We start from the raw sequence: 24,662 nt of genomic DNA on the forward strand, positions 1-24,662 counted from the left end.
CCACTCGAGTGAATAGCCAGAATTCTTTGAGAAATAAATCATTGTGATTTTTTTTCTGGTTTCTGTTATCGATTCTTGGCGATATGAGATTAACGGATAAGGTTGATGAACAAAGTCCATATCGGTGATATATATAACAAAACGCGCTTGACACGATCCTTCACTTCGAGTCCCTTTTTAATAGAGATAATTTGCATTTTGCAATTGCAAATACTTTGGTAGGATTGCCTTTGAAATGATAGCTTAGCATATCGCCATCTCTCGTTCAAATTCGAAGTCGATCACTCGTCATAAAGAGTGGTAGTCTAGTCATTGAACATTTCGGCCCATATCATCATTCCTATTTCTGTTTCGACCTGCTAGTGAAGAACTTGCTTTCACAAGGATGGTTTGTGTCAAGATAAAGTGCACTCTGTTTATTGATATAATGATAGTAGTTCATGTGTCCGATTAAGTACTGATTCTACAGAACCCAGTGGTTTGCGTGGATAACAAAATGTCAGATTTTAACGACAAGCTAATTATTGTAGACTTAGAATAAAATTATATAAAAAAACGCCACTTGATGACCTTGAAATAGGTACATCTGAATCGGTTTAATTAATTGCCGAGCCTTTGTTTATTTTTTTGACAGGAAGAGTTCTATAGAAGGCCCAACTGTATATAGAAGACAATAGCTTGGCATATGTTGATCAAGTGACGAGTCTGCATGAGACTGTTTGTTGGTTTGTATCGGCTCATTAGCTAATACACGGAGACAGATTTACATCAACGGCATACTGCATGCGCAAAAGCTGTTGAAAGTAGCTACCAATGAACACATCTGAACAGGCTTGTGAACCATTGTGAAAGTTGTGAAAGTGAAAATTTCTGACGATATTGGAGTTAACCCCAAGTCAATAGGAACGTGATTGAAAATGGATCAAATAGTTGTTGCAAACTGCTTTAGGTCGGAAAATTGAACTGGAAAACGACGAGGGAAATAACTTTCAAATTGTAAGATAAATCCCCTGTGAAAACTTATGTCTCCGTCAATCAACCGTAAAAGTTGTGTAATTTAAGTTTCATTGTCAGTTCAAATGGTAATTTTATTTGATATTCTGTTAATTCAACTTGTAGTACCCAATAGCTATACCCGGGATATCAGTTTTCTTTGTCGTATTTGCATATCACTGAGCTTCGGTATGGAATCCTCACTTTCTTCAGACTTAAAAGTAGGTAAGCTTAAATAACTGAACTCTAAGAAATTGTACTAGATAATTAGCATAGTTGGCCCATGGAATCTAAATATGCTGCCAGATACCTCAGCTGCTCGGACTACGGTACTTTGCGCTTCAGATAACTCCATTTAAAATACAGTCTTCGTTTCAACCAAGTGAAAATCAACAGCTCCTACCGAATAAGACTGAGAGATCCGTCGCTCGAGGACGCCCTCTACGACGAACGGATCTTTCAGGCTATTACCGAAACTGAATTACCCCTACATATTAGAGAGCAGAGTGTTTTGCTTTTTTAAACAGTTCTTAACGTACATGTAATTTAAAACGAGTGTAAGAATGATTTTGTAATTCATAACCATTCAAGCGGAAAATAGTGTAGTGATATATTGTTAGAGACGTTATACGTAAATTTCTGAACAGTTTCTGCATGCAGTCTACCTCAAACATGGCAAACAAATGTCACGTAGTGAACGACGTAAATAGTCCGATTCAAAAGTCGTCATTATGTCTTGTCTTCCCCCATAGCAGCCTAGTTTACTTGAATATTTCTTCAAATATCGGATTCACTCGGGCCGTCTCTCCGAAGGTTGATAATGTTGGTGCGTTCTGATTCTTACTCTTATCATCTGGCCCCTGGTCTTCCAAGTCTTGCACCTGTGAAAAACAAAGGTAAATAACGTACAAACTTGGTAATTCTGACCACCACAATATATTTCACATCTCAATGCCTCAGGCACCAAACACAAACTAAAATCATCATTCATTCATTCACTTGCAAACGTTGTTGAAAATACAAAATCGCCATAACCAAACATCTTATAAATAATGCATCGACACACGTTGCTGGATGTCATGTGCGTATGGAAGGTCAGTCGACGATTTTCAGTGAGGCTGAGATGGAATTCACAGGGCAGTATGAGGAAAAATACTGAAAGGAGAGAGTATAAAATTAACCTACCAGTATGCCTAGGTCCCCAGTGATACTATGTATTGTTGGTTTCTCTGATTCACTGCCGTGGGTTTCCAAACGTTTGCCTTCTATCACATCACGGTCATTCTCAATTTCTGGATCTTCTTTGCTTGAATCCGGAAGAACGACATCCTTGGAATGGAGTAGGAAGAGGGGTGATCACAGAGAACGAAAAAAAATCGCAGAATTCACTTTTCATAATAGGTATTTTATCTTGCATAAAGCTCTGTTCAATTATACAAATAGTAGATTGGCAAATCATGCAAATGAATACAATGTTGAAACATTGATGCTTGACAAAACTAGACGTACATATACCCAAGTGAAAATTTAATTGTTAAAAAAAACTTGTTTGTCGTTTTCGACGAATCAAAGGTATCTAAAGTTTGTAGTGATAGTTAAATAGTTGGATCGCTGTATACAAAGTGGTCCCTGTATGTCCTTGCCTGACATTTTGCTATCATTGAATGCTATTGTTACGGTCCATAATATTTCAAAAAGGAGAAACTGACACCAAGACAATCTCGTAAGGTAATCTCTCGGGACTTGCATATTGATGAAATGCTTTAAGATTCCGAATCGATTCGCGACACAATAGAGCTACCCGTGTGTGAATACCTGATCTGTAATGGCGACCAAGTTATCTATAGCGTCACTCAGAACAGCCATGTTATCTTGCCCTTGATCGACGTCACCAGTGCTGCCATGCAATGTGTCGTCTGGTCTGTCTTCGTCTTCAGTATCTCCCATTGAAAAAACGTCCCCGCCCATCTCGAAGGCCGCGTTCCAGATAGTCACTCCGTCCTCGTCAAACTTCTTGTTCTTTCTCGCCAGACTAGAAAGACTTGATAAAAATACGATAGTTTGAGTAGGCAGAAGAACCTGCTTGATGTTGTTAATAAAAGAATTTTGTTGTGTAAAATCAATTTTATACTTGAGTCACGACACTACTAAATGACGTTATCAATCATAAGCTTACTAACCTCATTTTGGGTGTTGACACCAGCAAATGCCTTTTATTTGCTCGAAGGGAAGGCTGATAATCATAGTTTTTTCATAAATGAAGGGTTTCACAAAACCAAACTAATAAGCAATTGAATGTCGATTTTCAACACTCACGTGACTTCGACTTCGGTCTTTGCTCGGCGTCTTCTCCATACGATGACTGCGATGATAATTAACAGTAGCGCACCAGAAGCACTTACAGAAGCTACGATGACGTATGGAAAACTATGTTGTTCACCGCATGGCCACTTGGGGTTTTCGCAATGGCAGATGTAGGCATCAGCCTTTGCGCGGGATTGATTTATGTTGCAATAAAAAAAACAAAACGGGTTTAAATCTCGTTAAAATATTTAGAATGTCAAATTGCGATGCAACCGGACGAATACTTTAAGAGATGATTTCTTTTGACCGAAAATAACAAGTTCCTCAAAATACGCAATATGCCATATTACATGTATGAACAAACCCAAGTGACACCGATAGTACAAACCAGTAAAACCTATAGTCAAAGCAATCAGACTACTTATTTCTAAGACTATGATTAGCAAACATGTAAAAATCAACTAGTGAACTTACAGCCCAAAGAAATTGCACAATTACGTACAATAAATAAATCTCATTTCACTTGACCTTCATATCATATCAAATACAACATCTTAACATGTCAGTTAGTTTTTGAATTGTTTGTTTTATTTTAAAATGCTATCATTTATGTAAATTGAAAACAATTCAACAGTGACTCGGTTGTGCTTACCGTCTTGGTACATGTATAGTTAAATCTACACGGACTGTCATCACACTTGTTATGCTCAGTCTCGCAGTATTCGCCAACATATCCTTGTTGACATTCACAGCTGTAATCATGGAACCCTTGAGATCGCACCGCTCTAGTGCAATCTGGATCAGAGGCTGGCCCGACACACACGGCACCATTCATGCATGGATTGGCCAAAATATGCACACGCACAACAACGACATCGGAGTGGTACCTATTTTGATCCATTGCATTTATTTTGAATGTATCTTCACCAAAGTAGCCTTCATCTGGAACATACCGTAGGGCACTGAACACCCAGGCCAAGCGATTCTCCTCGTGTTGGGTGTCCAGACCGCAGGGGAAAACTACCACGTTTGTGTCTGGAGTGTTGTACGAGAGATGATTCTCTGTAATGTTGTCGGGGATAGCGCAGTCTTGATGGATAAATGACACATCACCAAACTGCGGTCCGGTGTATAAATGTCCATGTTCTGGAAGATGGAACATTATCTTAAGAACATCAAAGGTGTCCGGATCGTAAGCCCCCGCAATCGCTTGGAAACCCATGTAGGTTGTATCCTTTTCAGTTTCTTTTCGTTCTTCCAGAATGACGTCAAATTCGTAATTTGAATCTTGCAAGACACTGACGTGGTCAACAGCAAGGAAAATATTCGGGTTATCATTTCTCTCTCTCACCTCCACTTCAAGAGTTGCGAACGTCGATAGCAAATCGGAATCGTCCTCTCTGTCTTCCGTTACGACGTAATGGATATAGTCAGTGCCAAAACAGTCAAGGCATGGCCGATAAGTCAGCTCACCGTCTTTGGACAAAATCGCTCTTCCCAGTTGTGGTTGGGCCAGGTTGTCGTCTAACCTGAAGATGACGTCATCTCCTTCGTCATCATCGGCTTTGACCTTGAAACGTACAGTTCCCCCGTCTTCATGTAGCCATAGTTTGCCAGTTGAAGTAATCCTCGGTGGCGAATTCTGGAAGCTGCCTAAGCTGGCAAAGGTAAATTCAGTCGGCCCACTGAAATAAGCTTGCTTTGCCGCTGGCTTAGACTTGCCGGTAGTAGACCTTGTCTTAGTGTCTGTAGCACACACCTGTAGCAGAGATACGACAACTTTGACATGTCGATAGAACCAAATTTATTGTCTCGATAAAGACCGTTAACATGTGATATCGCATACATACAATGTATTTCATGCAATCTAAACTGATATGTCAATGTAGCAGAAAGGTTAGCTATGGGTACTGAATAATCGTTTATAAAAAGGTATGATTTTCACTTTGAAAATAGTTTTAGATCAGAATGAACAATAAAACCGACATGGAGACTAAAATCAACGACAATATGTCAGACACGCGCAAATTTATATCAGCGATTTTATAACTTAAATAAATTTAACTAATCAATTAACTGCGATAAAATCACAGTGAAGTTTGCCTTTTTTTTTCTTTGCGAGTTGTTTCAGGTAACAATCTTCATCAATAGTTTCAACGTACTAACAGTCTTTTCATAATCCTAGTGAATCAGCATCAAATTAGAAAAATCATTTCCTCTCGGATTCGTGGTTCTTGCGATGTGTATCTGTATAATTGTGATCTGCAATTAAGTACCCTTTGCTACCACTACATTGCATTACGAGACAATCGGTGTGCCAGGCAGGGTTTTGTGCATGCGAGCACTGTCAATTAATTTTGCAGAAAATGCACTGTAGCGCAATTTCTAGGGAGTAACGAAATCAATTAAGAAAAACACTTGCGGAAATCTGAAGTTTGCAACGTTCCCAAAATCGTTTTGTTAACAACACAAAGCGATACAATTAAAGTTCGTACCTCAACAGTGATGACTTCATCATCCCAGTTGATGTCATAATTCCCATAGCTTGCTTTGCAAGAGTGACTGGCATCTTGCCATTCTTGTAAATCTATAGGAGGAAGAAGATAGCATGGTATACAAAAAAAAGTTTGTAGATTATACTATTAAATATCTAGACAGCTTTGATCTTTGAGACGGTAAAGGCATTTTTACACACGATCTACACATGCATCAGTCTTAAATGTTCACAGGGATACCAGCAGTTATCCTTTTCTTACAACTTATGTTATGCGCCTCGGGGATATATATTCAAATTCCCAAACTTTTAAAATTCTTTTATCATATACCACTTGTGGGGCTCATTTTAAAGCTCCTGGAATAAGTTTTTTGAAAAGCGAAAATTTTATTTATCCCCCCATAGGGTTAAGACAGGGATGGCGGCTCTCTGGTACCAAACGTTGCATGGTGGCCCTTGATTTTCAGTTTTGATTTGGTGAGACAATGGTTGAAAGTTTCATTTAGGAAAGTTTGAGTAAAAACTTAAAATCTTTCACTTTCGCGGCGCATACTATCTTAATTATATGGTGATGGAATTTCGCATTTAAAAGCGGCCGGTAATCTCGATAACTTCAGTTCCTCGAAATTTTTGTTTTCCCATTACACTGACCTGTATGCCAGAATATAATTACTGGAATTCTGATGAGACCCGTCACATTGAACAGGGACGTGTTGAATTTCACTGATATACGAATTGGTGCAGTCAAAGTTTTCTCTCCGATATTTGTCAAGTAGAAGGTTGGTCCGATGACGTCTTTGATTCTGGATGACAGACATTAATAACCTTGAATTAGATAAGGGATATTTTCCATTGAAGACGCTCCATTTACAATGCACTCTACCAAACGAAAAGTCCGAGGGATACACAGGCACAGAGTTTGGGTAGGAAAGGCAGACGGTAGCCGCACAAAAAATTGCATTCTGATTTCAGTAGCCCAGATAGGCAAACCTGTAGAGAAAGACATTTTAAGAGGAGTCAAAACATGAGGAAGCTTACGAAGCAACATTTAAACTTATAATTACAACCAGTCAACCAACTTATACCATACAGACCTTTTTATCAAGAATCGGTCGGTATTCTCCTTCGTGACTTTCGGGTCTACTATGTACGTTTTGAAGAATGGCGATGCATCTGAACCATAATACTCTTTCAGATCAGCATCAGTTAAATGTCCCGCCATAAGAGCAAGTAATTCTTCACCTAGAAATACATTCATAATGATAGGCAACTCTCTAGATCTCAAACTAAGAGAATTTAAGGTAATCAATTTCAGGTAATCAATTTCACGAGATGTAATTTTAATTTAGGAATTCGTGCAAATCGATTGTGAAAAAGAAATATTAAGTCGCAGATGGTTTTGCACACGAACTACCTTTAGTTGATTGTAGGCTAAATCTCACCTATAGCGTGTAGTATACCAGGGTAACATACAAGATGTTAACACATATCGGCAAATGACACTTGAATATATAAAAAATATCAGACCTGTCCATCTCTTTTCCCTTGTCGACGACGTTAGCGTCCTCTATCGTCGCTATTTTAAGAAAAGGCACCGCACCCTGGTCTGAATCTTTGCTTGTACTCTCAAATTGAATCTCCACACCAGTATTATTTGACGTGGTTACTATCATATCTTGCTCTCCTAAAGGGGTAAAAGAATAAAACCGACGTATAAGCTACAGATAAAACAGCTATAAGAGATCTACTTCAGAATCACCATATTTGCTAATTCGACAGATGTAGCAGACATTTCCTCTATTTATTGAATTGAATCACCATCTAAAATGTTTACCGTTATAGATACGTTGCAGAAAAAACGCCAATGCGACTTCCTATGCGACTGCATCAATACTGCTGTATCAATGCATAATTAATGTATGATATTCTACGACAGTGCCGTTGCGACCACATGGACGTTTCTTGGTTTCGAAATATAACGGATTGCACAACACAATTTGAACTTATATCGTTCTTGTTACTTCCAAAGATGCAACGACATAAACAATTTTGCTGATTAGGAATATCTTACTTTTGTAAGTTGATTTAGACACACTGACTTTTCCACACTTGTGTCCCAGGTTACAGGCGATGAGTTCAGAATGGAGCACTCTGTGAAACGTTTAAGACATACACAGTTACCACAAAGCCAGGTCATACCATGATAGACATTTGACATCGTTTACGCCACGGCTCTCGGAATTCATGACAGTATTTCCGTTTCAATATTGTACAAGTATACTCAATATTAAATTAGGGTATTTCGCGCCTCGACACTGAAAGATTTAAACTTTTGCTCAAGCTTTCCTTAAAGAAAATTTAAACCATTCCCTTTCGAAATCAAAAACAGAAATTAGGGGTCACTGTGCAACATTTTATGCCAGAGAAAAAAACTCATCGTCTACCAACGCTGGAAATAAACAATGGTCGCTATTCCTGTGTTAACTGTATGGGGAAAATTACATTTTGATTTTCACAATAGACAGTGAAAATTTACTCACTCTACAAGCTCTGAAATGTTCCTACACAAGTGGAAAATCAAATATTATGACAGAACCCCACGACCTTGGAGGGCGCTCTGTGGCATACCAAAGGTATTTTCCCGAGTGATACGGCGTATCCTGCGGCAGTACTTTTGCGAGCTAAGCGAGGAAAAGTACAGCAGGATACGCCGTATCACGAGGGAAAATACCTTTGGTATGCCACAGAGCGCCCTCCAAGGTCGTGGGGTTCTGTTATTATTACATATGTTCCAAATTATGACGATCGCAACAGAAATAGAAGGCATGCAGCCACCTGACTTGATCTCAGATCGAGACTGTGTTCAGAGCGCATTGATACAGTGTGAACGACCTTTTCATCGGCTATGAGCTCACTGATTGGATTATTTCCTTTCATATGCAAATTTTCGTTGAGGTAATGTTTTTTGATGCCACTTCCTATCGCTCTCGAGGATCTCTCACAATAATAATAAAAAAGGAACGCAAACAAACGGATATCAGGACTGAAATCTGAAATATCTTTAATAAACATTAACACCCTTGACATTTGCAGAAAGAAGAACATTAACTTTCAAAATTAAACGATCAATACTTCAAAACTCAATGCGAAAATCGAGTTAATCGGAGTCAGAGTCCGAGTAAATTACGGCAGACTTGCGGCGTTTGACAGCTGGTACAGGAGAAGTGCGATTGCTCGAAGAACTGCTGCCTGCGACGTTGAACGTGAAATGAAAAACTCCACCGGTGATTGTGGTATTGGAGAACATGCCAGGCAGCTGAGGAAACTGGTGTTGCGTATTTTGAGAACACGACTGCAGAGGTTGTGACGGCGACACGCTCACTGTGCTTCCGTAGGCAGATGCCGGTCCGGAAATAGATGGTACGGCTGGTACGGGTAGGCTTACCGAAGAAGTACTTGGTCGGGATCAAACGTGTTGCGTACTCCGCTTAAGATGTTGCTCATTTGTCGTTGCTGGTCTTCATTTGCTGTTGAGTATCTATTTAGACTGGTTGGATTTTTATGTCCGCTTAGCTGAGCAGCTGTGATGGGAGGAACACCGGCGTCAAGCAATCGTTGCACGCATGCTTTTCTCGCGCTGTGATTGCTGAGTTTGTCCGAGAGGCCGGCCGCGTTTGCCATGGACTTCATGATCGTGTTTAATTTATTAACACCCATTGGCTGCTTCCGAAACCATATTCCCCTTTGAAGAGTAGATGTAACAAATTCTATTCCAAGATAGAAAGGTGCGTCATCGAAATTCATGGCCTCGGGTCTTCGTTTCGCGTATGCTCTATAGACGGTGACGGGGCAAGTCTGCGGTTTTGATGGGCTTGCGTAGGCTCTCGGGGCAAACTTACGGGTGTTGCCGGGCTCGCCGCGTCTTGTCTTTGTCAGCCGCTCGTTATAGACGAGGTATTCACCGTTTTCATCTCTTGCTACTGATACATCTCCCCACTTCATTTGTCTGTGCTCGTCACTTCCCCGCAGGCCAAAGAGCTTGGTGTTGTTGAGCCAAATAGTATTTAGGACAGCGTTCGGACTGTGTATACCGAGTTGACCGGCTTCCACTAAGGCTTTTTCGTGGTCTTCGGTAATAGCCTGAGATTTCTTTGGCAAATTACCTTTTCCTGTCGCCTTCAGTTGCTTCCGTTTAGCTGCCAGGGCATCACGGCTTTTCTGAAACAACTCATCTCGCATTATACTATATCCGTAGTTGGCATTCCGCAAATGGCGATCAATTGATTTTTGATAACTGGAGATTGAGTCCGGCTCGTACTCCTCGCCGTTCTTCTTCCGTACACTGAGGTAAAATCTTCCGAGCAACGGATCGAGTTCGGGTGGTGGTATATCTTCAATACGGCGGATTTCGGTTGTCATTGATTGTCGCCACTCTTCGAATACTGCGACTTCCCGCATCGTTTTCATTTCGGTGTTTTTATTCTTCTGAGTACTAACAAGGACACTGACATCGTCTGTCGAAACGTTGGCAAATCTTGCAGACGCAGACGATCCCGTGGTGGTATTCCACGTAGTCGTAGAATGGTTTGCCGGTGCAGGTGTCACGGGTGGTTCTGGCTCCATGGCTTTTGCGTTTGTTGCAGCCGCTGTCTTTTTCTCTTCAACAGATGGAGATATGGAAATATCTTCAGGGTAGTAAAATTCTGAGGCCAAATGTTCAAAATACATACAATTCTGCCAGTCGTAGTGATTACGTTCTTCCATCGGCAATTTCAAAACAGGAGCAGACGACAATATTTACAAACAGAAAGTAGTTCCTCTTGTTTACTCATTTGCATAAAATAGCGTGAAAATACCATCTTCGCTAAAAAATTATTTAATGGCACGTGACCAGTTTGCCAAGTTCTGTCAAAAAATGCTTTAAGAAAACGGGCGTAAAGACAATTTTTTTATTATGGTTTTTATTATTATCGATCATAATCACCAAGAGAAACTGAAACACACAGTGAACACTGAAATTTATCCTAAGGTTTTTAAATATACATTTGTTGAGAGGATTATTTTTTTCTGTTGGGAGACCTTCGTTGAAAATACCATCTTTATTTTGTTGCCATACACTGAATAATCTGTGGTACATATCTAATAATTTTTATAATTGAGAGTCCAAATACCCGCTCCCGAGGTGCATTCAACCCTTTTAATAGTTGTAAGATGATTTATCACAAACAATCAGCAAACCTTCCTGGTTCCATGTGGAATCTATCGGAAAAGACCATCTGATCTTGTCGAGCAGTACCAGCTTCACCTTCAGCAATTCGTCGGATGCCGGAGATATTCACCAATGGGTGATCACCGCTGTAAACTACGCCATCTTTTATCAAAACAACGCCCGAAGAATTGTAACCAACTCTGAGTCTTGGGAAAATGTCTTGTGAGTCAGTGGTACTGCCGATCTGGAAGTCTGAAATTTAAGAACCGAATTAAAATATCATAAAATGTGCATAAGTGGTATATATACTATGTACGTTGTACAAAAAATACCGATTCATGGCCTCTGCATCGTTCACGTTCTTGACAGGTACCAATGATAACTACTCCATAAATCAGTCGCATCTTGTAAACTTGACCGTGGTGATATTGTGATATGTTTTGTGCATTACTGTCTACTCCTGTGGCAACGTCTAATTTACGATGTAAATCATGCAAATATTACTCACAATATGCATCGACAGAATCGTCTTCAATTCTGGTCCAGGACATTCCAACGCTCGATCGATCACTACACAGATGTACGTCAGCGATACTTTCCTCCCCGTCACACACTATCGTTGTGTTGCTCGATGATGTATCTGGTGGCGTTGTTATTACAGTAACACCTGTACCGAACGATCACATCACACGGTAAGCAGATAAGCTTACGTTGCTGAGTATAAAGTGCAGCCTTTTAGTTTTTTACGTAAAACTCTACATTGAGCTGTATTTTGCATCTGGGTGACCGAGTATACGACTAGATGCTATCGACATACATTTGTGTAAGACATGTTTTTCCCCTCAAAAAAGGCGCCACCTATCTTTTTAAAATCACTTTTATAGTTATCTCTCCGTTTACTTTGTTCTGAGCGTATGCGGTTCAATGACTTAAAGAAATGTTCCGTTCCAAAAGTTCAAAGACTTGCAGGATTATATCGTGTGCTCGTAGTTACCTGATGTTGTTTGAATCGTTACCAGTCCAGCTCGATTGATGGCCTCTACAGTGACATAATATGTCTGTCTGTCTCTCAAAACTAGGTTATCATTGACGAGGAACGAGTCTAGACCCACTGACACAGAGTCCTGGATATCTGTACCATGGGGATGGGTTCCAATCGACCATCTGAACTCATGAACCTGAAGAAATTATATAGTTGCTATAAAGTCTATTATTAGTCGATAAGAATGTAAGAACTTGTTTCCTCTTCGATGGTTGTTTGAAATTTGCATGTAATTTAAAAAGGCAGACATTCAAGATATTCAAATGGTTTTGCACCAAATGATTACACATTTAATTTATTGAAGTATGTCTCTCGGTAAATAACCCACATTTGTCAAAAGGCGGCGTCACGTTTACGATTTTATGAGTGACGACCACAAAGACGTACTCATTTGTATTGCTTCATCTAAATCAATTTTAAGGTTTACTACCAAGGGATAGGCATGGGCCTCCTTTCAAAACTTGATTGCGTCTTGTTTACATGTGTGCTTATGGTCGTCTTACCTGACTGCCTATATCAAAAGCACTAAACCTGACAGCAATGGTGGTGTTACTGCCCTGGTATTCGACAGGCTCATCTTCTGACAAATCCAAGTCAACGTGGTAAAGGTAGTCAAACTCTGGGGGCGTATCATCCACGTACACGCCATCAGATGAAGCCACAGCATATCGCCCAGATCCTAAATGATTCAAAAGCCAAAATCAACGTGTAATTTGGAAACAAGTTTTCATGTGACTAGCATATTGAAGAACATACACACACTGCGTAAGTCTAAAGATCTTTGAATGGAGTACCTGATCTAAGAAGTTATTGCAGTCGCCGGTATTTTTCTCTCGTTTTGAAGAGTTTTGATGATTCTGTATATTGTCACTGTCTCATAGTTTATAGATCTTTGTCGATTTCTATAGTGTTTGTAAACTTCACTGTAAAGAAAATTCCATTAGACTGCAAAGTTCTTTCATTTTTCGAAATGTACAGTATGTAGTTTTAAGAGTGGTTGACTAGTAGTTCATATAATTATGCTATCTTTTTTTTCAGGTTCTTTTTCTCATTTTTCTGAAATGATCGTCAGTCCTTGAAACTGAACTATTTCAAACTCTTCTACTTTGACATTACCTGTGATAGCTTTCACCGTGAGATGATACACCGCCGGAACGGTTTCCAGTTCCCCGTCGTCCTCAACTGTTCTGTTTTGAGACAAGCTTAGTCCGTCAAGGACAAATTTGTATTCTTGTACTTCTGTGTATGAGCAGCTGCTGTCACAGTCCAAGATGTCACATGGTTCGGCACATGGTTTACAAGGACGGACAACCTTTGTGAACAATATATTACGATTAGACTAGACATTTTAATTTACACTTTATGAGACATACAATCATTATAATCCAAGCAACGTTATAAAAATCTCTTCACATAATTTATCACGCTGAACAATATTTTTTTGTAAAATTACTCCGAGCGGAAAAGATGAACTGTGTAACGCTTTCTCGAAGTCATTAACTTGACTTGGTTGGAGTAAAAATCCATCAATAAATCTTGTGTTATACGGTTACCAACTATTTTGATTTAGTCTCTTATCAAATTCTTTAGTTTGAATACTTGGCTTATATTATACTGCTTTGTCATGCACTGAGTGTCACCTTTAATCTACCATACCTTATACTGATGCCGTCAGGGAGCAATTAGAACTGTTTGGGAATATTCCATGTGAAATGTTTTATTTTGGTTTATTCAAGGGACAGTTGCACAGAAAGCTACGAATGACATCGAACCGCCATTTATGTCTTAACATAGAAAGTAGTTGTGAAAAACAACTAGGAAAGAGAAAGCATAAATTTCGTTCACCTTTCATCGCATTGTAATAATCCCATAGGTTATTCACAGGTGGAGCTCTAACGATCGGCTCAATCAAATATACTCAATTGGGAAACTTAACTCACCTCTTGAAATGGTAACACATCATCTGCCAATTTTGTTGATCCGACCCCTGCAAAGAATGTAAATATGGCAGCGTCTCCATCCCGGAAAGGATCTCCATAGCGACAAAGTGATGACGAAGGAAATCTGTAAGTAACAAATCGATACAATGTCATACACCAAGGTAATTGGATGGAAGAAGTGCAGCAATTCTTTAATTTACAGTTTCAAAGATAGCAATGGAATTTTCACAAACTCAAATGCTACATATGTTATGTAATATTAGCGTTTAGCTTTTGCAATGGTACCTTAAATTTCGGAAATGCGCCACCGCTGTTGGAGGTCTGAACACGTCGTCGAAATCAGGCACAATGCCATGTCTGTTCCACACAGAGATTAGAAACTTCGTGTCGGCATCGAACTGCTCCAAACCTGACAGAAAAATCTTTGCCCTTCCATCAATATACAGCTGTACCGACAGTTCGCCCTGCAGAAAAGTCACACACGGTTATACATTTTACAGTGAGCTTCCTGATCCATAAACACTTAACAAAAATTATATGAAAGCAATTTTGCGTTTACATAGCATGTTATTGGATTTTGTGCATACACCTTGTGACTTGATCTATGAAAAATGGTAAAGGATGTATACCTTTCTTAAATGAAAAGGGGAGATGCTCTAACATTGGTTTGAATGGTAAGGAAAATGGTATGTCGAACAGTGAGATGGCGAAAGCTGGTCACCAGATATTGAACTTCTCCACGAATATAAAGACGGTTTAGTATGTTGTTGCGGTCAGAATACCTTGAGCGTTGCTTATTGAACGGATGTTATCGTTTTAAGTAGAGTTTCGCACCCCGGGTTTTCCTTCAAGGCTTTTGGTACATGTAAACCACGATAGTCATCTCACCTTGTCTGGAATAACATCAATGGCGTAGCTGTGCCATGCTGCCGAAGGATCGAAATCAAGCTCAGCGATTTCGTACTTGACAGCTTCAGAACTATTTTGGTAGCGGAACCAGACGACTGCATAGTGCTTGATATCTTCGGAAAGGTTAACAGCTGTGTAATCAGAGGTATATGACGATTTATTAGAAGGTTTAGAATTATAAAGCGCCACTAGTAAAGCGGCAGGTTGTGATGTGTGCCATGACTTGAAAAGGTGTTGGAAGTTCCAGAATTGCGGATTGTAGAACTCTAGCACTAATATCGTCCCTGGCCTGCATTTTTCAGTTCACATTTGGGAGGATCAAGGAGTACACACATTCATTTATTACATTCTAAAACTTTGCATTCTCCAGTGATTCATTTGTCTACAATTTCTCAAACCAACGACATATCAAGTAAAATATGTACATGAAAAAAATATGTTACCGGGATGCAACTGAAGTCCCATGGACTTGTAAGACAATGACTTAACACTTTGGTCTCCCTTGAAAGTGTCCTCTGGATCATCATCTTCTACTATTTGCCATGGCAACTGAGTGGCAGTCGTTATCGAGGTTTCAGTCTTGGTTGTAGGTGAAACTGTGGATAGTGTTGTAACAGGTCTAAGGAAATACTCCGTGCAGTTACAGCGGCATTCTGCGTTTTAAAAGACAAGGTTATTTCTATGAGGCGTATTTACAAACAGTAAACATAATTTGTCATTTTCGAATAACGACCGTAAAAAATCTTCACATCTGATTGATTTAATGTCTATAAATACGTTTTGTATTTGATAAAAGCATTCATTAAATGGCAAATAACGTTCAGGTTCGTTACATTAAAGAAAGACGAAATAGTGTATAATCGAATTAATTTTTAGAGAGAAAATCCTTGTTCAGTGTTATAATTAAGCTTATTTGGTAAAATGGTTAAAAAAGAAAAATTGATCAATGGTTGACATAACCAGTCGGATAATTGAAATGCGGCTAAATGTATAATAAGTGGATAGCGAGAAAAGTAAAGATTATAAGATGACGAAATAATGAATTAATGAAAATCAGGAAATGATTCTTGAAAGTGGACAGCGATGAAAATGCAGCTTATATATGAGAAACAAACTAATTACCGAGTGAATACATAAAAAGTATACTTTAGAAAATCGGGAAATAATTGTCTATAAAAATCAGGAAATGATTTCAGTTGGGAAAGTGGATAACAATGAAAATGTATCTTATATGTGAGAAACAAACTAACTACTGAAATGAATTTATAAAAAAGTATACTTTTGAAAATCATGAAATAATAGGATACTTAATCGGGGAAAATGCATTAACGTTGAACTAAGTCGTTGAATATGGAAAAGAATATAAGTATTGAACATGGAATGTATATTATTATAGTATAGTATAGTATAGTATAGTAGTAAGATCTCCAGAGCAAATATATTATTCAGCTCACCCTCTTTGACATAGCTGTCGTTTCGCATACAGCACTCTTCGCACATGTCATAGTCCCTGTTCATATCCTCAAAACTTGTCTCGCCGATTGGTGCATCGAAATCATCGACTACGCCAGTTGGTCCGTCCCAGAATACAATACTGGTGACGGCAGGAACGTCTCCAGACGCAGCGAGAATATCAATCTAAAATGAAAGTGAAATATGTCCAGCGTTAAGCATGTGTAACAGCCTTGATGAATTGTAACAAAATGCAAATACTATTACCTTGCCGTTTTACCAGTCGTTTTGTGGTGCTGTTCACCAAATAACATATATGTGCTTCCGCCGTGCTTACCCATCACACTGCAGGTCATCGTCATGTTATTTCATTTCATTTCACAAGTCACATTCATCAACACTTTGCGCTTCTACACATTCGACCAATCATAGACTAACCTGGCGTTTTCTAGGTGCTTTCTAAGTTTATGAGAAAACTAGAGTTGCTTTAATTTCAGTCTGCTCTTGTAGTCTGCGCGGCATCAGTCTGTTGAAGACTGTTTTACTGTGCAGTATAAAGCTAACATTGGCGACAACAACAAAGGCAATATTTCATTACAAATCTCTGTGTCAAATCATATTTCTACTGACCTGGTACTTTCCTCCTTCATGTACATCGGGGTTGTGTTTATAGTATGCTCCTGAATACATCCTAGCGGCTTGTACGTCACGAATCAGTGTTATTGATAAATCATCGTCTGAATCATCTAAAGATAGCTGCGATGAAAAAAGATAGGTTGGACAAATCGAACTACTTTACCACAGACTAAATGTATACATTTTGCTATGTTCCACCCCTTAATGACACATATTTTACACGGCACATATTAAAATGCGCAGTTCGAAAGGGTTCAAGACCGATTTTTGAAGAAACTATCATTGATTTTAAACTTTTTATAGATGTCTGGCGAAGATGAGTAGCCTACAGGCAAAATAATTCCATTCGCAATGACTTACCTGCTTTGACCTAAACATACGAGAGTTTTGTGGCATTCCCCACAGCCCATCAGAATTGACTGGTTTGAAATCATGGCTATCGACGTCTCCAGTGAATCGAAACTGTCGAGTAGGACAAGGACTTCCACTGGGATTTGGTAAATGAAGAAACACACCTGACAACAGCAATGTGAAAGTTAGGATCATAGTTCTGTAATTGGCAATTCAGATGTCAAGGAAACGGGTATTATGTTTGAAATTCAAAATAATGTTTCTGGAAGTCATTATAAACAAATAACATAGACACCCAAATTTTAAACACGGAGGACTCTTTTCCTATCTGCTTTGGACAGAGAGATAAAACCAACCTTCAAGCTTCGTCGTGACACTTTGATATTCTACATCGTCACGGAAGACAGCGCCATCTTTGACGACTCCCAGGGCAGGGTCATTTAGATTGAGGAGAATAGGTTTTGATATTGTCGTTGTAACCAAGTCGGCGTTGTTGATGCACGACAGATGGACGTAGTATGGACGATTCGCCTTGAAAGGCAATACGAAAAAGAACGTTAACATGAATCTTATCAGAATTGGCGTGAAGTTCCTTCGTTTGCTATCGGAGATAACATTTTCCACATTATTGATGCCAGCTAGATGAATGTTTACTATTGCGAAAAGTTTTTTGGTAGCAGTTCAACACTTTTGATGGTAAGATTCGGTCGTATCATGGTTACTTGAAAAAAATTCCAATAACAATGGTCACGTGCAGGCATCTCATAGACGCGACTGAATTTTTATGTGACTGTCCAAAGAATTTATATTAGTAATAGGGATGAAAGGTTACAGTGCTGGCCATGAGGCTGTGACAGTACAGTTCTCCATCGTCACTTATTGTTTGTAGTATCTTAATCCATTTACGACAATTTATTTCTAGTTTATCTTTAATTTCTCTGTAGCTATTTCGTAGTCTAGGTCACGTAGTTGTGGTTGACATAGAAAAATACAGAGTCAATGATCGTTTTTTTAATCATTCTATTTCATTGCATAGATTAATTGTTTAGGTACAAGTTTGTGATGATTGTAATTAACTGGATATCCAAGGTTAGCTCTCACAATGAGAATACGAGACTCTGTTGAGAAATTATAAAATTCATCGTAGATTGTATCAGAGAATTGAGTTGACCAAAATCAATGGCCAGACGTTTCGTCACTGCTTTTAGAGAATAAACAGATGAGTGTTTGAACCCTTGTAAAATCACTTAACTAATTTGCGTCTCCTAAGGTGATATTAGTAGTTGAAAAAACATTAAAGCTTGATAAGAAGAAGAAGACAACAATTGCTTAATTCGTGGTACTTATGAATATGTTTTAATTTGATAAAACCATAAATGATGAGAATTCAATACATGTTGATGTACTGTAGAGGTTACGTTTACCTGAAGTGTCAAGTCAACAAAAGTATATTCGGTGTCATTGGCCAATACTTGAATGTCTTCCTGCAGGGCGATGGGATTGTTACTCCCAGAACACGACACCCCATCATAGATCGACAATGTATATGCCTTGATGCCACTTTCGTCGTCATGGTAACCATCCCAGTAAACAACTACCATGTCGTCTCGGTCTGAATATCCAACATGCTAGAAATACATGGAAAATAATATGAGGGTGTCTTGCCCAGTGCAGACTATATTTCAATTATGACATGCAGAAAATCAGTAAGTGCCTACATATTGTAGAGGGCTACTTAGTTATTTCTTCATTACTGCACAGGATTTAGACTGCAGTAAGTAATTAAGAAGTGTAGTGAGAAAATGTACAGTATCGTTTCGCTATTTCATTTACTAGAGACGTCACATGTAAATACATCTTTCCGTTTCATTATACAGCTCATGCAATTGCTACATGAAAAATATCAGTCTTCGTTCCATATAGCACGAGTTGCTACAAGACCTACATTGTACCAAAATCTTGTGTATACCCGACGGCGGTTGTGGGTTATTGCTTAAATCTACAGCTTTTCGTTAGTGAGAGGGTGACAATCCGCTTTATAGTTTCATCATAACAATTTCATGACCAAGGACTGCCCCTTACATTTGCAGTAAGTCGTACCTGTTCATCGAATTCTCCAATCCTAAGGTTGCCTTCAACAGGGGCGGTAAGGTCAACTGTAACTTCAGCCGTTACCAGAGAACACTGCGCTGATTCGTCCATTGCTATGACAACAACTGTGTACGTTTCTTTGTCTTTGAAATTCAGGTGAGATATGGATACCATAGTATCTTTACCCGCGTTGGTCAGTGAATGTCCGTCAAACAAGTGTGAATACTCTTCTTTAGTTTCAACTTCGCCGTCATTGTTGAAGTGTAGCTGTGTTGAAAGAGAAAATATTCTTTATTTCGATTTAATTGACCCGGTAATGTCAAAACTCCGATACTACACTCGTTAGACCGCAAAGTTTCCACAAGTTTTGATATTCACAGAGAGCTTAGTTAAGATAGAACGCACCTCGGGGACAGACATTCGGGCCTTCAAATTTTATCAATTTCTTCTGACCTACCACTTGTGGGGACTCATTTGAAGCTCTTGGCGAAAGAAAAGTTTTCACCGTCTTAGTTTTTCGAAAATCGAAAATTTTATTTTTTTCCCATAGAGTTAACACAGGGATGGCGGCCATTTTGAATTTCAAATATCGAGAAATCGCAAGTTATTTGTCTCTCTAGTGCCAAAGTTTGCACGGTGACCCCTGATTTTTATTCTTGCTTCGGTAAGAGAATGGTTGAAAGTTTCACTGAGGAAAGTTTGAGCAAAAGTTTAAGTCTTTCACTTTCGAGGTGCATATTACCTTAAAGGGCGACGAATTCGGACGCGCACACGCTTTAGAACGTTTCTGCGCAGATTTAACTCCATCCTGCCGCAAATGGGTTATTTGTAGCGCATGTATTTAACATCACCTGTCATTGTTGAAATTGCGCTTTTACCTAGGTTTTTTGACCCAGTGTCTTAGAAATACATGTGACCTATAACCTTGTCATATTTTGACCCCCTAGGAAGCTGGTTTTATTCAATATGAGTGCAAAATTAACATTTCTCTCCCATTTATATGGCGCAAATTACCCATTCACCTGGAGATATTGTAAAAAGTAGCGTGGTGACACCCTTTTATTAAAAATGTAAACTAAATGATATTATGTCAGGAGTTTATTCGCCAAGTTGGTCAAAATGACACCATTCAAAGCGACAGGAAGAAAGTTCGAAAATTCTGTAGTGATATAATTTCGATATCGTCATTTTGTAATCGATACTTATGTTAAAATTACTTCACAAACATCATAAAAACTATATATTCGATAGATATGGATCTTAAGTCTTGGTATTTATTAAAATTAACTCATTTGCTAAGCGTTTTATAATTGCTTTCTTTAGTTTAAGTGAATTATATCATTTTTATTTATTTCTAACGACGCCATTTTAACGTCTGTTTCCATGGAAACGAGCGTGGTGACCCCCATTTTTTATTTCATTTTGCACTTGCACAACTTCCAAGAATATTTGTGTAAAGTTTCAAGAAAATGACACCACAACTTAATTTTGACGTAATTCGTAGTACTTCACCTTAAGAAAGAAATTCACCTGAAGATTTATCTTCTTAGTTGTATGTATTCTCACTGTCTCGCTAACGACATTCAGAAAGGTTTTGCTTTGATTATTTGTGGATAACTGAGTGTCCCTATCATGTCAGTTCCGACAAATATATCTCGTTACATCACAACAGGTAACAGCAAATCACATACTTACTAAATCAAGGCATGAAATCGTCGGCCAAACATCGTGTACACTTCCGATACCCCACTGATACAACAGAATAGGCAACGCAAATTCGAACTTTCCCCAGGACACACTGAGTGATGTCGTGGATGCTACATATCTGAAAGTAGAAGAACAAATTAGATTTTTATCTGAAACATGTTCAATGATGATTTAAGGTAGAATGCGCCCCAGGGACAGAAGTTAGGACACTCAAATTTTTACAATTCTTTTGTTGATCTACCTCTTATTTGGGCTCATTTTAAAGCTCTTGGAGTGAGTAAAACATTAATGGTGATAGTTTTTCGAAAATGGAAAATTGTGTTTCCCCATAGAGTTAACACAGGGATGGGGGTCGGTTTGAATTGCAAATATAGCAAATTATACGTAATTTCTTTCTCTAACACAACTTTGCACCGTGACCCCTGATTTCTAGTCTTGATTTGGTGAGAAAATGGTTGAAAGTTTCATTCAGGAAAGTTTGAGAAAAAGTTAAGGTCTTTCACTTTCGATGAACATACTACCTCAAGCAATAAAAAAAATAACACAAACTGATTGGAGGAGTTGATTGAAAAACGACGATTAATACGCCAACAAAGTATACATTTTCTTTTCTTTTTTATATTACAGCCTTCAAAAATTGATTGAACGCCTGTTAGTGAGAGAAGTCGAATTATTACAATTACCTTGGGATACTTATAACGCCTGTTGACAGTATTTTACCACCATACCCGACCTTAATACCGTTTGAGGTTACTTGTGCTGTTGCGGTCGATTTGCTGTACGCCCTCACTGTTGCAAAGTACCTTAGCTTCCTTGGCACTAGATTCAACTCGATAAAGGTGTGTGAAGTGTTCAAGCCAACGTCGACGAATGGATGTACATCACCTCTAGTGTTTGCATATCGTCTGTCAGTTCCTGCAGCTACCTCATAGTGATCGATGATTTGGTGATCACCGTCTTCAACAAAATCTGCGATCAAATTACATTATGTATGATTACAGAATGCAGGTCTTATCAAAATTTGGTCAACTTTTACATATATGGGCCATCATACTGTCTACTTGAACAACCGTACAGAAGAAGACGTGATTGTACGTGCGCTTTCCCACATGTGATGCATTTGTCGACGCTTCCGATGAAAATAAATTGCCTACTACACGACATTGGCTTCTTAGATTATCGCTTGTACATATATGGGCAGAAAAAAATTGATAAGCAATAATGTTTTCATAAAATTGATATACTGCACTTAACTTTAAATGAACAATTCCCTTATTTTGTTTCTGTCACAATATAGTACTATGCCACGATAGTTTGCGGACATGAAAATGTAGTTTACTCTAATCAAAGAGGAATTACAACATCATAATCTGCAGCCTATTAGTGGTAAAGATTATTAGATTATTATCATACACTTTCTACCCTTAGTGTCTCCCAAAGAGAACTTATCAAATTTGCGCAATTGTTGAAACCTAATTTCAACATCTCCAACAAAACATTTTCTGTATCAGTTAATTTTGTTACTCACCTTCCCCAATCTCTTTCATTCTGTCTATTCCAAAGGCGTCCCAATTCGCTGACAGTGACGTAATCGATGCTTGGTAATTCAGGTCATAGCCTATGACGTCACCATCCCTCACATGTCCGGGTAGCAAAGGCTCTTTTTGAATAGTAATGCCGTCTGAACGAAGCGAGTAGGTGAAGCCCAGTTCGTTTGTTGCCCTGACAACAAGGTAGAAGGATTCGCCATCTTTCATGTTCAGCTCATCGTTGACACCATACGTCAGGCCTAGGAAGCGATATGTAGTCAGATACATTAAAACGAAACATGTACTAGAGCGTAACTCATTTGCATGACATTGCTAAATATTAGAAACATTAACTCGACGATACCTACCACTTGGTAATTCTAGCATCGCTTGTACAACGGTTCCGTCAAATCTCATTATGGCCCATTCATACTTTGTGATTGGACACGGATCGCCTTCAAAGTTCCACTTCCCTGACAATTCTTCAACGTTATCTTGGTAGTCCCTGCAAACGTGCCAAAAAACCATTGCCGAAATCACACAGTAAGGTATTCTAGGAATCTAATACTTATCGATCGTTCAAATTTGTCGGCCTGCTCACATATATTTTGACTGAAATGCGTTGTTATAATCACCACTTTCCTTTTTATTGTCGTCCACGTTACCATACGTCTTTTGTCATTGTCATGTGTATCGGGTAATACGGGTGATGTGAGAGTGCAAAGTTTCAGATTCGTGAAATGCATTTTACCTAAAATTAAGTGACCTTTGAAATTCGAATGGCTTCTAACCTTATGGGAAAAAATAAATGATTGCTTTTCAGTTAATTAAATGAGTCCGCGGTGACACAAACGGCACACAAGACATTTCTGTATCGATGTAAAAGTCAAAAAGCTGTCTCCGAGGCATCTTGTACCGTTAATCGCGGACACATATTTTCCTGGGTCGTTGCGATGACTGGCCTACCGCAATACACTATAGACAGAGTTACCTTGCGGGATTTCCAAAATTTTGAGAAGCCGCATCTTGAAGAGCAGGAAAATACGAAATTCAGGGCATGAACGCAGATTAAAGTTTCCAAGAAGAATTCCATAACTTACAAGTCCGTGTCTGAAGTTCCATCCCAAACATAACTTGGGCCTATACTGGGCAACCCAGCACTGATTCGACTGATGAACACACCGTTAGAGGTCGCTGTTGCTGACAATCCAGCAGCGTTGTACCCACGAACAGAGACATAGGCTCTTCTTACGCCGTAAAGATCGATGTTTCGGATCAAAGCAACGAATCCATCAGTGTTTTCCACGTCATAAAAGTCGCGTAGCTGAGTCCCACCAGGGCTGGTACCTACTGCAAGTTGGTATCTACAATGTAACAATTGACACATGTATTTACTATTAAGGTCCACTTGGCTGGATTTTTACTATAAGGTGGTTTGAAATCAAATACAACTTGTAAAGCATTACTTACCGATGAATATACAACTCAGATTTGAACAACTGAATATTTTTTGACTTCTAAGTCATACACGGTCGCCATGGACGACTACGCAAAAACGGCCGTGCACAATCGACCGAATCCCTCGCCAACGATCGAAATGGTGACATTTTCAAAGAAGAAAGTGTCTCAATTAAAGACGGGAATAAAAATCTCTCCGACGATTGTATGGTCTTTTGTTTGGTGAGAAAAATGCAAAACGATACAGCTTATGGGGCTTTAGAGCATGATATAAAGGTGGAAGGTCACATGACAATCAAGTGAGCTGACAAATATTATTCTGTACAAAAGTTAACCTACCTCACGATTGGTGATTCTGGGTCCTGAAATGGTTGCCAGGATACTAGTATCTGATCAATGTCCACTGGCACACTGCATCCCAATAACTGCATTCTAAAAAAGCAAACTTTCTGATGTTTGCATACAGCACAACCAAAACCATTGATTTAACCTTTCACAATTGTCAACTGGGAAATACTTAAGCCTTCTATTACGAGATAATTTCGAC

The 24,662-nt window shown here is 38.9% G+C and overlaps 2 protein-coding genes across 2 annotated transcripts; both read right to left on the reverse strand.

Moving 5' to 3' along the window:
- Positions 1-392: 392 nt before the first annotated feature.
- LOC139147416 (uncharacterized) lies at positions 393-7,029 on the reverse strand. Its single transcript, XM_070718512.1, has 8 exons — positions 6,886-7,029; positions 6,443-6,594; positions 5,793-5,884; positions 3,950-5,056; positions 3,310-3,479; positions 2,809-3,034; positions 2,179-2,322; positions 393-1,874 (listed from the first exon to the last, which is right to left on the reverse strand). The coding sequence occupies exons 1-8, from the start codon at positions 7,011-7,013 to the stop codon at positions 1,755-1,757; spliced, it is 2,139 nt and encodes a 712-aa protein (XP_070574613.1). The 5' UTR covers positions 7,014-7,029; the 3' UTR covers positions 393-1,754.
- Positions 7,030-24,546, reverse strand: LOC139146997 (uncharacterized). The gene is made up of 24 exons (XM_070717849.1): positions 24,455-24,546; positions 23,758-24,021; positions 23,026-23,162; positions 22,657-22,917; positions 21,812-22,097; positions 21,117-21,246; positions 19,431-19,688; positions 18,755-18,958; positions 17,687-17,861; positions 17,340-17,494; positions 16,974-17,099; positions 16,346-16,529; positions 15,335-15,544; positions 14,871-15,022; positions 14,268-14,446; positions 13,983-14,106; positions 13,159-13,354; positions 12,546-12,721; positions 11,995-12,178; positions 11,509-11,667; positions 11,030-11,252; positions 7,863-7,942; positions 7,319-7,475; positions 7,030-7,033 (listed from the first exon to the last, which is right to left on the reverse strand). The coding sequence occupies exons 1-24, from the start codon at positions 24,544-24,546 to the stop codon at positions 7,030-7,032; spliced, it is 4,116 nt and encodes a 1,371-aa protein (XP_070573950.1).
- Positions 24,547-24,662: the final 116 nt, after the last annotated feature.

The sequence above is a fragment of the Ptychodera flava genome, chromosome 13 (genome assembly GCF_041260155.1).
Source record: "Ptychodera flava strain L36383 chromosome 13, AS_Pfla_20210202, whole genome shotgun sequence".
Classification (NCBI taxonomy): domain Eukaryota; kingdom Metazoa; phylum Hemichordata; class Enteropneusta; family Ptychoderidae; genus Ptychodera; species Ptychodera flava.

Excerpts from the sequence above, each read along its gene's own strand:
- LOC139147416 (XM_070718512.1), bottom strand. The coding sequence starts at position 7,013 with ATGGCGGGACATTTAACTGATGCTGATCTGAAAGAGTATTATGGTTCA. Across the intron at positions 6,595-6,885 it reads GACCGATTCTTGATAAAAAG|AATCAAAGACGTCATCGGAC; the intron begins GTCTGTATGGTA and ends TCTGTCATCCAG. Across the intron at positions 5,885-6,442 it reads AATTATATTCTGGCATACAG|ATTTACAAGAATGGCAAGAT; the intron begins GTCAGTGTAATG and ends TTCCTCCTATAG.
- LOC139146997 (XM_070717849.1), bottom strand. The coding sequence starts at position 24,546 with ATGCAGTTATTGGGATGCAGTGTGCCAGTGGACATTGATCAGATACTA. Across the intron at positions 17,862-18,754 it reads TTGTTGACTTGACACTTCAG|GCGAATCGTCCATACTACGT; the intron begins GTAAACGTAACC and ends TTGCCTTTCAAG. Across the intron at positions 12,179-12,545 it reads CTTTTGATATAGGCAGTCAG|GTTCATGAGTTCAGATGGTC; the intron begins GTAAGACGACCA and ends TAATTTCTTCAG.